Raw genomic sequence first — 16,452 nt, forward strand, 5'->3', positions numbered from 1 at the left:
AAATGGCAATGCTAATGCTTCCTAGTTTTTAAGGTGGAGAAAATATCTCACACTTGGATTAAAAATAGTGACAAAACAATTTCACTTGAATTCTAAAACCGGCAACATAATTCAGATTTCAAGGTTTTCATTCACACACCAAACACACAACACATATACATACACACACATCAAATCAAAGAGTGAAATTTATTGTATTACATCTAATTCTCTAGTTACATGCACTACAACACTACATGGTGTATACATTCCATTAATATAAATATTAAATATATATATATATATATATATATATATATATATATATATATATATATATATATATATATATATATAATTTAGAGAAAAGAACTAAAGTTCATGAACTCATCCATGAAAATCCACAGTCACATAGAAAAATTTAATAAGTAAACACACTAAAAAGAACTATAATAAAATACAAAGTAATAATCATTAAAATAATAAACATTAAAATAATATATTACATATCATTTTAATATTACATAATATTTTAATATTAGATATTATTTTAATGATTATTACTTTGTATTTTATTATAGTTCTTTTTAGTGTATTTACTAATTAAATTTTTCTATATGTGACTGTGGATTTTCGTGGATGAGTTCGTGAACTTTGGTTCTTTTCTCTAAATTATATATTTATTTATTATATATTGTAAAACTTAATTTAATTTTAATTTTTGATAAATTGAATTTAATTGAGTTTTTACCTGTAAATTTGGATCTTTATCCCTAATATTATTATATATATATATATATATTCATATGAATATAAAGGATTTTTTAATATCACAACATATTGCATGTATCTCCTTAGACAAAAGGTTCAAAAGTAATGTGTATGTGTGTGTGTGTGTGTGTGTGTGTGTGTGTGTGTATACTGATGTATGCTACATTACAAGAAAAGGGATGAAAATATGGTAGATCTTGTGATAAAAATATTAAAAATAAACCCAGATGAACCTAAAATCAAAACTTGCATAATAAACTTTGTCACCCTTAATATAAGAATTTGGCCAAGAACTGGCGTTTCATCAGTCATTATACATACATATATATTACTCCAACAAGCACATATTGATATATTCACATATACACACATATACATAAACCCTCTTCTTTCTCTAGATGTAACATGCATACATACAAATGCTTAACTTCGATTGAAAAGCTTTCATTAATTAACTGCTCTCTTAAACATGATAAACCACTTCCTTGTAGGAACAGCCATCATAGTTGTGCCTTTGGCAATTAAAAACTGTCAAACCAATGTCGGCTGTTAACAAGTAAGTGCTTCATTAAGACCGAAAATAATAATGATCCTTTCTATTATAGGCACAAGGCCTGAAATTTTGGGGGAGGGGGCTAGTCAATTACATCGACCCCAGTACACAGCTGGTACTTATTTTATCGACCCCAAAAGGACGAAAGGCAAAGTCGACCTTGGCAGAATTTGAACTCAGAATGTAAAGATGGCTGAAATGCTATTAAAGCATTTTGCTTGGAGTGCTAACAATTCTGCCAGCTCGTTGGCTTGCTGAAAATAATAATAATAATAACAATAATAAAAATAATTTAAGACTGAAATGTTAACCTGAAGTAAATATCAATTTAACAATGACCTTAAAAAAGAAGGAATCATCACTTTGAGCTAACAAGACCTAACAATACCTTCCCTCGATCACTCCATTACGATACTCCAAAGGCACCAGTATGGAACACAACAGAAATAAACCATCATCATCAATAAATAAATAAATTTTTTTTTTAAAAATCAAAAATAAATAAAAACAAGAATCAATATCAATTTACAATATGTGATTTGGAGTTTTCAGGTTTTTTCGTTCATTCTTTTCCCTTTTTCACGACATAGTTTGAGACATTTCCTCAGTTTCTTGAATGAATTCTTTCAGAACTGCGAGAGCATCTTTGTCATCTGATTTCAAGTCTAACAACTGGCAGTATTTCAAGAGGATGTTTGTATAGCCAGAATATTTGAGAAACATATAAGCCCTGAAATATAAATCAGTAATACCAATTGCTGCCCCATTTTCAATATTTAACATACACAGTTGTGGCCAACAGTTTGGAACATAGGTCTGAAAATAAGAATTTTTATATTAAATGCCCAAAGTTATATTTAATTTACAATATGGTGTAGCAATTTAGTCTAGAACTATATTTTTGATTTTGCCTATATTTTCTTCTAGATATTGGATCAGTTATTAGGTAAGTATATATCTATGGTGTATATATTTGAATCGAATTGTACTTGGGAATGAAAATTTTAATTTTTAAAAAATGTTCCAAACTTTTGGCCATAACTGTATTATTAGAGTAAAATATTAAAATTACCAGGATAAAAGAGTTCGAACTCTTTAAAACAGTCAGTTTTGTATCATGAAACAAGAAGTGATATCAGATTGGTATCAAAAGGATTGAAGTCACAAAGCATTTGCTGCAAACTAAACTAGCATCTATCCAGCAATGACACCAACTTAAAAGACAAAATAATTTGTGTGAAAAAATTTAAGTCTACAAGGCTAAGAGAAGAGTAAAACATAAAAACAATCAGTTCTTACCTATATAAAGCATAATGGTCATTTTCGGCAAGTTTTAGGAATCTATTTAAAGTATTTATATCTTGTATACACTGTAAAAGAAAAGTTCAACAGTAAAGTTTCAAGCAATAACATGTAGACTTTGTGTCTTAAAATCTTCATAAGCTGTTTTAATTTTCATGTTTGATTAAAATAAAGAAATTTTGAATTCATTTGTTTTTTGTAATTCAGTCAATTCACATATAAAGTAGAATATGTCATGTGAAAGACTATTGATTAAAGATTTTGAGAGCATAAAATACACTCCTTAACCCTTTAGCATTTAAACTGGTCATATCTGGCCAAAATAATCTACCTGTTTTATGTTCAAACTGGCACATTAGAAAATCATTCAAGCGAGGTCGTTGCCAGTGCCGCTGGACTGGCTGCTGTGCAGGCGGCACGTAAAGAAACACCATTTTGAGCATGGCCGTTGCCAGTACCGCATGACTGGCCCTTGTGCTGGTGGCATGTAAAGCACCCACTACACTCTCGGAGTGTTTGGCATTAGGAAGGGGATCCAGCTGTAGAAACTCTGCCAGATCAGATTGGAGCCTGGTGCAGCCCTCTGGTTCACCAGTCCTCGGTCAAATCGTTTATATATGTATATATGTATGTGTGTGTATATGTTTGTGTGTCTATGTTTGTCCCCCCAGCATCGCTTGACAACCGATGGTGGTGTGTTTACGTCCCCGTAATCTAGCGGTTCGGCAAAAGAGACCGATAGAATAAGTACTAGGCTTCCAAAGAATAAGTACTAAGGTCGATTTGCTCGACTAAAAGGTAGTGCTCCAGCATGGCCGCAGTCAAATGACTGAAACAAGTAAAAGAGTAAAGAGAGTTTAATTAATTTTTGCCAACAAAGACCAACACTAATTAAAACAGACTTTGGATCTTTCTTTTATTGTTTATATAGAATTTAGTTGGGTATAGGTCTGTTTCGCATTCGTGTTTATAAATGAACCATAATGATATCTTAGAGAGAATTGGTTAGTCTATTTTATATATTGTGTTTGTAAACGAAATATAATTGTATGTTAGACAAAAGTGGTTAAGCTGGTGAAAAATAATTCCTTCCTACCTGGAGCTTGTATGAATCAATAGTTACTTTGAGACACAATGCATTGTGTCGGTCACTGTTAATAAGTTTCTCAGCCCAATCTTTACAAAACCTGCAGCTTTCTGAAAATTGAGAGAACACAGAGTATTAGATGCAATAATTAAAGTTCAATTTTCGATTTCGATTTTACTTGCCTCGTTGACTGGCACCCATGCCAACCTTCCTTCATTGGACACTAAACTCAGCTTGTGAAGACCTGTTGGGGCAAGTGTGATCCAAACTGATCCAAATTCGATGACTGGCACCCGTGCTAGTGGAGTGCTAACAGCACCATCTGAGCGGGATCACTGCCAGGGCAACAGTCTCGCTTCCGTGCCGGTGGCACGTAAAAAGCACCGTTGACATGTGAACAAAACATTGGACTGACTACTGTGCAGGTGGTACGTAAAAAAACACCATTTGAGCATGGCTGTTACCAGTACCGCCGGACTGGCCCTCGTGCCGGTGGCACGTAAAAAGCAACCACTACACTCTCAGAGTGGTTGGCATTAGGAAGGGCATCCAGCTGTAGAAACTCTGCCAGATCAGACTGGAGTCTGGTGTAACCATCTGGTTCGCTAGTCCTCAGTCAAATCGTCCAACCCATGCTAGCATGGAAAATGGACGTTAAATGATGATGATGAATTAAAGTATGCATGGGGGTAGATGTATGAAAATAGGCAGATGTTTCATCAGAATGAATGATAAACTTTTGTTGTTGTTTATTTCTAAATCAGTCTAATGATCAAAAATATTCCAGATGTAACCAGGTTTTTTTTTTTTTGTATATCAGCGACTATATTGTCCAGTGAGTCAATCCATTTTTAAGAGAGGAGTGTCCAACCCACGTCAGCATGGAAAACAAATGATGCTGATGATGATGATGATGATGATGATGATGATGGTGGTGATGGTGGTGATGATGATGCTGATGACGATGACGATGATGATGAAGAAGAAGAAGAAGAAAATGTGATTTGAAGAAGATTTCATAGTTATTTCTAGTAGACTGAGTAATTGCATAAATGCTACCCAGAAATGATGTAAGCTTGAAGTAGGTGATCAATGTAGAAATACACTGAAGAAACCATGGGGTTAAATAGCATCTGTTCTTTCTTTTACTGTTTTATTAGTCAAAATGTAATAGAATATACATCATCACCATTTATATCTGCTTTCCATTCTGGCAGAGTTTGGATGGATATATTTAGAACGATCAATAACACTTCTACTAATTTTATTATGACTAATACATTATGACTCATGGAGGACTTTTTCTGCAACACTTCAAAAAATCATGTCTTCTAGCAGTGACCACCACCACCACCACCACCACCACCATTATCATCATTTAACGTCTGCTTTCCATGCTGGCATGGGTTAGGCAGTTTGACTGGAACTGGTAAGCTGGATGGCAGAACTAGGTTCCAGTCTGATTTGACAGGCTTTCTACAGCTGGATGCCCTTCCTAACGCCAACCACTCTGAGAGAGTAATGGGTGCTTTTTATGTGCCACTGGCACGAGTGCCATTTACACAACACTGGCAAAAGCTACAACTACAATTTCACAGGGGTGCCATTTACATGACATTGGCAACGACTATGATTTCACTTGGCTTCGACAAGTCTTCTCAAGCACAGCATATCACAAAAGGTCTCAATCACTTGTCATCGTCTCCGTGAAGCCATATATAACATGAAATTATATAAGATATCTGGCTTTTAAATCAGAATTTATCCTTAAACATACACCTCTATATTACACCTTTACAAAATGAATCTTTCATAAATTTTCTTTGATAAGCAGCCAAATATTCAAATTTCATCTGTTGCCTCAAAAAAAAAAAAAAAAAAAAAAGGGCAGGGCATATTGGATAATGTGCTTTTTTAAATACACTATGTTTTAACAATAGATGGGATGGTCACAAACAACAATAGGGATCCTTTAAAAAGCTGCCCTCACAGTGAAATGAAAAACTGTTTGCCAAAACTTACCATCTGGTTCAAATTTGAAATTTTTTCCTTGATCAATAGTCAGACAGATTGTCTTACTGCTTTCTTTTTCCCCTTTGGCTGGGTAGTTAGCAGTGGATGTACCTGTATGCACAACTGGTTGAACATCCAAAGTCTGCCAGCTGTCTCCACTGGAAGACATATTACAGCTACTATGAAGGTTACTGATACCATCAAGTGTACAACTCCTAATAAATCTGTAAAACAAAGAAAAGGGCTTTATTTTAGAGCCATTTGCTTTCATCCCTAATCCACATATAGAATCTCCCAATTTTTTGCAATTTCCAAACAGTCTTCAGTAGGCTTCCATCCTATCGCTTCTACAGGGTGTCCACAAGGTCTGGGTACATAGAGTAAATAAAATCATAACATGAACAGTTAAATATAAGCAATAATAATTTCTTAAAGTATGTGTTAATCCCCATGTACCCAGACTTTATGGACACCCTGTACATTAGTATTACATCATAAAAAAGATCCCTGCTTGCTGCCTTAAATAACAATAATAATAATAATAATGGTCTTAAATTTTGGCACAAAGCCAGCAATTTCTGGGCAGTGGGATAGTCGATTACATAGACTCCAGTGATGAGCTGGTATTTACTTTATCGACCCCAAAAGGATGACAGGCAAAGTCAGCCTCGGTGGAATTTGAACTCAGAACATAAAAACAGACAAAATGCTGCCAAGCATTTTGCTCAGCATACTAACAATTCTGTCAGCTCATCACCTTCTTAATAATGATAATAATAATAATTCATTCTTTTATTGGCCTCAAGGGCTCACATAAAATTACATTAAAAGACATACGACAATATAAAAGGCAAAAACAGGACAAAAGAATGGGTTTTACAATGTGTAAATTATGTAAATAACAATTAAAAATTAAACAAATTAAAACTCCCAATAGGGGAGGTGCTTTAAGGACCTCATGGAAAAACCCAGAAAAGCCACGGGTGCCTGAAGGCAAGACCCTTCTTTTTTTTTTACAGGTGTAAGCTCAGAATTGGTCCTTTCACACTGGCCATTCTTTCAACATTCACCCACCTTTCAACAAACTTGCTACAAGGCAATACTTCCCTCTCCAACCCCAACTTCCTTTTCAAGTGAAACTTGAAAAGAGGAAAGTGCCTGTTTTTAGCCCTTTCAAACGTGTCCACCATACTACCTCTTTTGATGATAATAATAATAATAATAATAATAAAATATTAGTTGACATTGCTTACTTTTGTATATCTTTCTTCAGTTGTTCAGAACCTCCATTGATTTCCAGCTGTATTCCAAGTAATGCCTACAAAACATGATAAGCATGCATCATAACTATTGTGCATTGAATAAAAGAAATAGGATAACATTCCAATAGAACTCACTGATTATATGTTTAATGTGTGTGTGTGTTTGTTGTTTATCTATTTAAGCCTGAAATTTATTCTATTTAAGCCTGACATTTATTCCACTAAGGTATAAGGACATAAACAAAGCAACACCAGTTGTCAAACAGTGGTAAGGGATATACACACACACACACAACTGAGCCTCAGGCCGACCAAAGCCTTGTGAGTGGATTTGGTAGACAGAAACTGAAAGAAGCCCGTCGTATATATGTATGTGTGTTTGTGTTTGTCCCCACAACATCGCTTGACAACTGATGCTGGTGTGTTTACGGCCCCGTAACTTAGCGGTTCGGCAAAAGAGACCGATAGGATAAGTACTAGGCTTACAAAGAATAAGTCCTGGAGTCAATTTACTCAACTAAAGGCGGTGCTCCAGCATGGCCACAGTCAAATGACTGAAACAAGTAAAAGAGTAAAAGAGTAAAGAGTAGAACAAAACTCATGTAATTAATTTCAATTTCTAAAAGTAATTACATTTACAGTTTTGTATTATTTTAGGGTAGTGCTTCCCAGCCTTTTAAAGAACGACATATTTTGTTTCATTAAAATCAAGACAACACACTATTAATCTACATTTTTTTTCCAAATTAACCCTTTTAAACCATTGTTACCGTACTTTGTTAAAATAAATAGCATTTCTTCCAATTTTGAAAGTAATGAAAAATTAGGCACAAACCCTGGAATTTTGGAGGAGGGGTTAAATTGATTGTATCAATCCCAGTGCTCAACTGGTACTTATTTTATCAACCCTGAAAGGTTGAAAGGCAAAGGTGACCTCAAAGGAATTTTAATTCAGAACGTAAAGACAGATGAAATACCACTAAGCATTTTGTCCGGTATGCTAACAATTCTCCCAGATCACCACATTTGGAACATAAATTAACATGGAATTTTGATGGAAGGTTTTAATTTAGACCACATTAAAACAGAAAGTTTGTACCATAGGTGGGGTGGTATCAAAAGGGTTAAATCTCATATAACTGAAAGATAGAATATATTTAGGTTTATGTACAAGAGCAATCATGCACTATCAAAATATGTAATTAGTGTTATCATTTGCAAATGTGAAAAATTAGAGATAAAATATTCTGACCTCAGACAATTTTATGACACACACAGAGTGGAAAGCACTGTGTTTCAGTTATGAATGAGAACTTACACAATAAATCAAGTGATGGATGCTGTCATGTAAAACATCTATGCACCGACATAAATAGTCCATAGCAATCACTGGCCAGGCTTCAAGGTAGTCTTTCACACAAGTGTCAATCTGACTCAACTGGAAGAAGATAAATAGCATTTATTGAAATAGGGTTCTAACATTGATTACATGGCCACAAAACTCTGGGGCAATTATTGTCAATATCAACCCCAGTATATCACAGGTATTCACTTTATTGACCCCCTAGAAGGATGAAAGGCAAACTAGAAGCTAGCATGATTCAAGTTCAAGGTATTTTATTTGACAATACCTATTCAACCAATCTAAGGACCTTAGGTTTGTCTATATGCAGGTTCATTAGCCTGGAGCTTTTCCTGGTTTCTGTGGCTATAATGACAGAGAATACAAAACTTCTCACTGAACAAGATGCCAGTCCATTGCTGTTGCTGGTACTTGTTTCCAGCTGAGTGGGCAGGGGCAATAAGAAATTAAGTGTTTTGCTCAAATAACTCAATATGCTGTACACTTTGGGAATTGAAACCAAGACCTTATTATCATCAGCCCAAAACTTTAAGCACTAGCCTATGCACCTACACATATTCTGCCAATGCTTTGCCCTAATTTCTCAAACAGGCAAAGGCCAGAAAATTTGTGAGGAGGAGGAGGAACACAAACAGGGACATCAATTTTAGTATTTTCAAGCTCGGAAGGATGAAAGACAAGATAGGACTTGCACTCACATGCAAAGAACAGTAACTAAATACCACAAGGCATTTTGTCTGATACTGCGGTATCATTATTTCAATAATAATAATAATAATAATAATAATAATAATAATCTTTTCTACTATAGGTACAAGGCCTGAAATTTTGGGGGAGGGGGCCAGTCGATCTGATTGACCACAGTATGCATCTGGTACTGAATTTATCGACCCTGAAAGGATGAAAGGCAAAGTCGACCTCAGCGGAATTTGAACTCAGAATGTAGCGACAGGCGAAATACCGCTGAGCATTTTGCCCAGCATGCTAACATTTCTGTCAGTTCACCACCTTAATAATAATAATAATAATAATAATAATAATAATAATGATAATAATAATACTAATACTACTACTACTACTACTACTACTAATAATAATAATAATAATAATAATAATAATGGTTTCAAATTTTGGCACAAGGCCAGCAATTTTGGGGTTGTGAGCTAGTCATTACATCAACCCCAATGCTCAACTGGTACATTATTTTATTGATTCTGAAAGGATAAAAGGCAAAACCAAACCCAGTGGAAATTGAATTCAGAATGTAAATACAGACCAAGTGCCACTAAGTATTTCACCCAATGTGCTAATGATTCTGCCAGCTTGCAACAACAACAACAACAACAACAACAACAACAACAACAACAACAACAACAACAACAACAACAACAACATCAACAACATCAACAACAACAACAACAACAACAACAACAACAACAACAACAACAACAACAACAACAACAACAACAACAACAACAACAACAACAACAACAACAACAACAACAACAACAACAACAACAACAACAACAACAACAACAACAACAACAACAACAACAACAACAACAACAACAACAACAACAACAACAACAACAACAACAACAACAATAATAATAATAATAATAATAATAATAATAATAATAATAATAATAATAATAATAATAATCCTTTGTACTATAGGCACAAAGCTTGAAATTTGGGGGAAGGGGATAGTCAATTACATCAACCCCAGTGTGTAACTGGTACTCATTTTATCAACCCCGAAAGGATGAAAGGCATAGCTGACCTTGGTGGAATTTGAACTCAGAATGTAAAGCCAGATGAAATACTGCTAAGCATTTTGCCCAGCATCTTAACGATTTTGCCTGTTTGCTACCTTAACAATAATGATGATGCTGATGATGATAATGGTTTCAAATTTTGCCACAAGGGCAACAGTTTTGGGGTAGGGGATGAGTCGATAACATCAACCTCAGTGTTCAACTGGTACTTATTTTCTCGACCCCAAAAGATGAAAGGCAAAGTCAACCCTGGGTGGAATTTAAACTCAGAATGTAAAGATGGTCAAAATGCCACTAAACATTTTGCCCAGCATGCCAACGATTCTTCCAGCTTGCCTCCTTCAGCAATAATAATTTCTAGCATTGCTACAGTGTGACAAACTTTATCATAAAATGAAGTCGATTAAATCAATTCCAGTTCTTAACATGCCCTCATTATATTGTCCTTGAAATGAGACAGTGATGATAATAATAATAATAATAACAATAATAATAATAATCCTTTCTACTGGAAGCAGAAGGCCTCAAATTTGGGAGAAGGGATTAGGTTGATTACATTGACCCCCAATGCATAACTGGTACTTATCTAATCGACCCCAAAAGGATGAACGGCAAAGTCGACCCCAGCAGAATTTGAAGTGATAATAATAATAATAATTATAGAAATAATAATAAAAATAAATATTTTCAAATTTTGGCACAGAGCCAGCAATTATCGAAACGATAGGCAATTACATCAGTTCAAATATGTACTTAATGACCATAAAAGGTGAAGTTGACCCCAGTGGAATTTGAATTCAGAAGGTACAGATGGACGATTTACCATTAGGCATTTTGTCCAGCATACTAACATGCCAACTTGCCACCTTACAGAGTCATACAATAAGAAAACGATGTCATTGCATGTAGTAAGGCTTAGTTATATCTCACAGATAGGCCTCCATCTTGGTCTCTTAAAATATGAAGCAGATCATTAAAAAATATTCTTACATACTCATAGATTCTTTTACATTCAAATCAAATGTTTGAGTCATATATGAATGATATTGTACAATATTTACTGTTTTACCATACATCATCCTGTAATGCACCTCAGCACATCATCAGTGATGTTTCCTAGGGTCATTAGGTGATTTGGGTCTTTCAACATCAGACACCCTCACCCAGGAGACCTGGGCCAGGATTGACCAAGTCCGAGCCTGTGGTCCAGTTAGTACCGCCCCTTCCAGAGCTCATACCTCCCGATTCTCAGTCGCCTTGAAGGCAACCTCTGCTGCCTCTACAACCAGTTTAATGACCCTTTGCTTACTGGCCCCTGTGATACCCAGCATGTTATAATCTCTGCAGAGGGGCTGGCTTGTGAACCTTCTAGGTCTTATCTCAATGGGGGTCACACTTCGCTTGCCACCCATTACTTTGGCATAGTTCCATTAACTCTGAATCTTTCCTCCTTTTATTCTCATTTGCCTCCTCGATGTGGTCCTCCCAGGGAAGGGAGAGTTCTAACAAAAATCACCTGCTTAAAAAGTGAATCTAAAAAGGAAAATAAATATAACTGGTTGAAAAAAAAAAAATTATTGTTAATTATAATTTACATACGATTATTCCAGCTTAAATGCAAATATTTATGAGAGTTAAAAAGTTATCAAAAATATATAAAAAGTTTAATATAACCAACATAAGTCATTTGATGCAATTTTAAAAAAATAATACAAGCAAATTTGAAAATAAATTTTAAAATAGCTACAAGCAATTTTCTTGCATTTACAAAAAAAGAAGTAATTAACCAAAGCAACTGATGATGATGTTGCTTTTACAAAAGTAATTTTGTATTAAAGACTCAATGATTTTTTTTTTTTAAAGCGAATTAGATTATGGATAAATGAAAAATATCAGGGTTACTAAATGTACTAATGTCAGTAGATATTCTATGCTTTAAAGCAGAGGTTCCCAACCTTATTTTGCTTGTGGACTCCCTGAGAGCTATCTTATCATGTGTGGACCCCATATAAGCACATGTAAATTATTGAAATAAAATATTTGTTTGTAGGTTAGTAAAAACTAACAATGAAACAATTTTGTTATATTCATGACATAAATTCCAAATACAAATGTTGAAAATTTCAATAAATACAGGTATCTCTCCTAGTAAACAAAATTTATATTTGGACCCACAAATTACAATTTTTCACTTGTGGACCACCTTAAAGCTTTTGTGGACCCTGCGGGGAGGCGGGGTTTCATGTGGACACCAGCTGAGAACCCTTGCTTTAAAGCAAATCTAATTAGTATTTATGAAGGCAAAAAGCAAGTACGGTAATTTGCAATTAGACTAGACATGAGATGGTTATTAGCAGTTAAGTTCACCTTGCTGTATGCTTCATTCTTGTTAAATTAAATAATGTGTAGTATGCCAAATGAGAATGTTTCAGATTTGTACTGGTCAAAATTTATGACTTAAAATATGGCCTCTAAAACATTATCTTTTTATGAGTTATGATAGGGGCCTAAAGTGAAGTGGAAAAAAATGTAATATATATATATAGTAAGAAAAAAAAGGGAGGTAATTCAACTAAAAACAATTTGACCCCTTAGCAATAAAAACAGTGATTTTACAACATTTCTAACATATGCCACCAGTTCTAAATATAACTTACTTATATCTCTATGAATAAGTTAGTAGTTTATATTTTTTTAATTAGCTTCTTAAAGTTCTGTTTAAAATCTAAAAAACTATTTGAATAAACACAAATACAGAAAAATGAGAGGCAACAAAGAAGTCCCTTCATGCTTGAAATAGCAGCCAAAACTCTCTCACATTATGCTTTAAAAATTAAGGAAGGACTTATTAGATAATGAAGTCTGAGAACCCCCCCCCCCAATATAACCCCTTCTAGGTTATCTTGTTCTAAATACACAAAAATCAAACTCTACAATGAAGTCTCAGTGACCTGAAGGATTATGGTACATCATCATTGTGTGTGTGTGTGTGTGTGTGTGTGTGTGTGTGTACATATGTATGTAGCTAGTCCTATTGGAATTTTTTGCTTTAGTATTCCGAGAGAAAAACCATCAGGATAATTTCAAAGACTTTTACAGAAAATAAGATGTTTTTGGTGTGTGTGTGTGGGGGGGGGGGGTACTAATTATTTTTAATTATAGAGAATTGTACCGTCATTACTTCCTATAGAAATAGAAAAGTAACATTCAGTTTAGAAAATATTATATCTTGATATGATGTGTAGTTTATGAGGAAAACATAAATAAATGTTGGTTTTAATGATTAAAAAACTCCGTTTTGAAAGTATGCAATGGAAAATGAGATAAAATTCTATTTGTTCAGCAAATATGAAGCATTCTCATACATTAATTAGTAGAAATATAACGAAGAGATTTAAATAATGAGATACTAAAGTAAAATAATGAAGGAAACGGTAGTGGTGGTGGTAGTGGTAAGAGAATGAAAGTTGATAGTGATGAATATATCAACTGAATGAATTCAATGGCAAATAAAATGCCATGCTATAAGGAAAAGACAGTGTTTGTGTGTATATTGGGGAGTGGAATTATGAATACAAGTTGTCAGTGAGTGTAAGATAAAATGTTATAATGGATGTGCCAAAGGTATGGAACAGAAGGGGCTGTGAGAAGATTGATAATATTACATCTCTTTCACTTTTAGTTTAAGGTCCTGTGCTTCCCTCCCCTACCCCTTCTCCCTTCATGATCAAAGAATCAAGCAAAATCCCCCACTGAAAGCCTCTAAACTCCAGCTAGGTTTAGAGTTTAGTATAGAAATCAACTGTAGTAAGTGAGTTTTGCTACCAAATCCTCCTTTCAGATCAGTCTTAAATAACACACACACACACACACAATGCAGTAGTGTAGATCAATTTCAGCTGATTTTTACCAATTGGCTTTGTGCCATTCAGAAAGCCCCCATGGGATACAGTCTGCCCACAACTGTTCTAAATGATAGGGGCTCTATTCCCCATAGCTACATGAATGAGGCATGTTGAATATAGTGTCCTATCCAACAGTGAAACACCTGAAGTAGATATAAATTCAGGAACTGCAAAACCTTGCTACCTAGTTTGTTTCATCTATAGTCGTTAGAAGTAACGAAACTAGAAATCTGCTACACTAATTTCACATTAGTAGTCAGCATTAAGAATATTACTTAGTTAATCCTGTATAGAATGTATTTGTAAAAATACATTTTCCAGTATCCAGTATTATGGGACTACATAAAAAAAAAAAAAGAGTAAAACTGTAAAAGGAACGAAGGAAAAAAGCCTAGAACTTTGGATTTGATAGAGTTATACAAACCAAGATTAAAAAAAGAATTCTCCAAAATGATGTCCCCTGCTAAAGCTTTGGTTTATCAGGAGAATCATTTATGCCTGCATATTAAAGTGATTTGAATAAGACGGTGGAAAATGTAAGAATCATGTTTAAGCTGTTAATAAAATGTTAGTATTTTAAATATACTGTTAGTAATTTTATTAAGAGTGTAACTGTAAGTGGAAAGCATTTAGAGTTTATTAGATAACACAACTAATGACTTGATAAAGAAAATGAAGTAAGAAATTACAGAGAAAATAAAGATTTGTAAATTAAATAGATGACAAATTTGCTTATCAGCTGCTTGGCCTTAAGCAGTTGAGCATGTCCCTTGGTGGATGACGATATGTGCATCTCTGATCACAAGCAGTAAAGGGGAAGCATCATAGCCATGTATTGAGAGGGATTCTTCGGGTTTGAATAATTCACCCCAGGAAACATGGGTGTTTCGTTCATCATCCTTAGACAACTCTTATTCAGGGACCTTTTGAATGGGATGGGCTACTCAACCTGAAGAAAATTCTAACTGGGCTCCACCTGCAAAGTCATGCACTACTTATCATTTTGATATGAGGTCACCATGGTGCACACATATTGGTTGTGATGCATGTGCCTAGTGCAACATTATCAGACAGGTAGTCGTGGCCGGTATACTGGGCTTTGTATATTTGTATCCCAGCATCACTTTGATGGCAAATGCTGCTCTCTTACTCAATAATAATAATAATAATAATAATAATAATAATAAAATCTTTTTCCTATAAGCAGAAGGCTTGAAATTTTGGGGAAAAAAGGTGCTAGTTTATTATATCGACCCCGGTAGCCGATTGATACCTATTTTATCAGCCCCAAAAGAAAGAAAGGTAAAGTTGATCTTGGCAGAATTTGAACTCAGAATGGGTGGGGTAAAGGATTGGTCAATTACAATTGACCCAAGTACTTGACTGGTATCTTATTTCATCAACCCTGGACGGATAAAAGGTTAAGTTGATCTTGGCAGCATTTGAACTTAGAATGTATAGAACCAGAAGAAATGCTGCTAAGCACTGTGTCTAATGTGCTAACAATTCTGCCACTCACCACCTTAATAATCATAACAATATTTTCCTGTATTTGCCACAGGGGCGTCAGATGAGGGGGACATTACAAGGATAGTTTACAATTCGTATGAGGGTTTACACAAGAGGTAAAGAAAAGGGGAAGGTGAGAGTAAAATGAGGTAAAAGTATACAGAATATGTGAACAAATAAATGTTGTAGTCCTCCAGATATAGAATCTCCAATTATGGCATAATAATAATAATAATAATAATAATAATAATAATAATAATAATAATAATAATAATAGAAGAAAGAAAAATAAACATCTATGATTTGAAGAAGGAAATACGAAGGTTGTGGTCAATGAAGAGAGTAGACGTGATACCAATAGTGATTGGCGCATTTGGAAGTATCAGCACTCAACTTCCAGCATGGCTGAAAAAGATTGGTGCAAGTGTGAAGGTAGAACACCTACAAAAATCAGCATTGCTTGGAACTGCAAGAGTTCTCTGCAGGGTTCTTGAAGCATGACCAGTAAACAAGTGTCACCTTAGTCTGCTGGCTGTGGGCAGCTGGCACTTTCCATCAAACCCAGCAAAATAAGCCGTGGGGGTTTCGAGGTATCATATAATAATAACATAGGTTCCAAATTTTGGCACAAGGCCAGCAATTTTGGAGGCGAAGGTAAGTCGATTACATTAACCCCAGTGATCAACTAATGGGTCTATCAGCTTCAAATTTTGACCCAAGGTCAGCAATTTTAGGAGAGATATTTAAGTGATTATACTGACTCCAGTACTTGACAGCCAAAAGGAATTTAGTGGAATTTGAACTCAGAACATAAAGAGCCACATGAAATACTATTGAGTATTTTGTTCAGTGTGCTACCATTTCTGCTAACTCAATAATAATAATAATAATAATAAAAATAATATAATGATTTCAAATTATGGCACAAAG

The 16,452-nt window shown here is 34.6% G+C and overlaps 1 protein-coding gene across 2 annotated transcripts in view; it reads right to left on the reverse strand.

Moving 5' to 3' along the window:
* Positions 1-1,878: 1,878 nt before the first annotated feature.
* LOC106875138 (protein Njmu-R1) overlaps positions 1,879-16,452 on the reverse strand; it is a 30,411-nt gene continuing 15,837 nt past the window's right edge. For both annotated transcript variants that reach the window (XM_052968634.2, XM_052968633.2), the window contains 6 exons: positions 8,286-8,405; positions 6,959-7,023; positions 5,715-5,929; positions 3,702-3,802; positions 2,603-2,673; positions 1,879-2,033 (listed from right to left, as the gene is read on the reverse strand). In XM_052968634.2, the coding sequence (XP_052824594.1) occupies positions 1,883-2,033; positions 2,603-2,673; positions 3,702-3,802; positions 5,715-5,929; positions 6,959-7,023; positions 8,286-8,405 (723 nt within the window). In that variant the 3' untranslated portion in view covers positions 1,879-1,882. The remainder of the gene's footprint in view (positions 2,034-2,602; positions 2,674-3,701; positions 3,803-5,714; positions 5,930-6,958; positions 7,024-8,285; positions 8,406-16,452) is intronic.

This window comes from Octopus bimaculoides, chromosome 6 (genome assembly GCF_046866305.1).
Source record: "Octopus bimaculoides isolate indiv1 chromosome 6, ASM4686630v1, whole genome shotgun sequence".
Taxonomy (NCBI): Eukaryota; Metazoa; Mollusca; class Cephalopoda; order Octopoda; family Octopodidae; genus Octopus; species Octopus bimaculoides.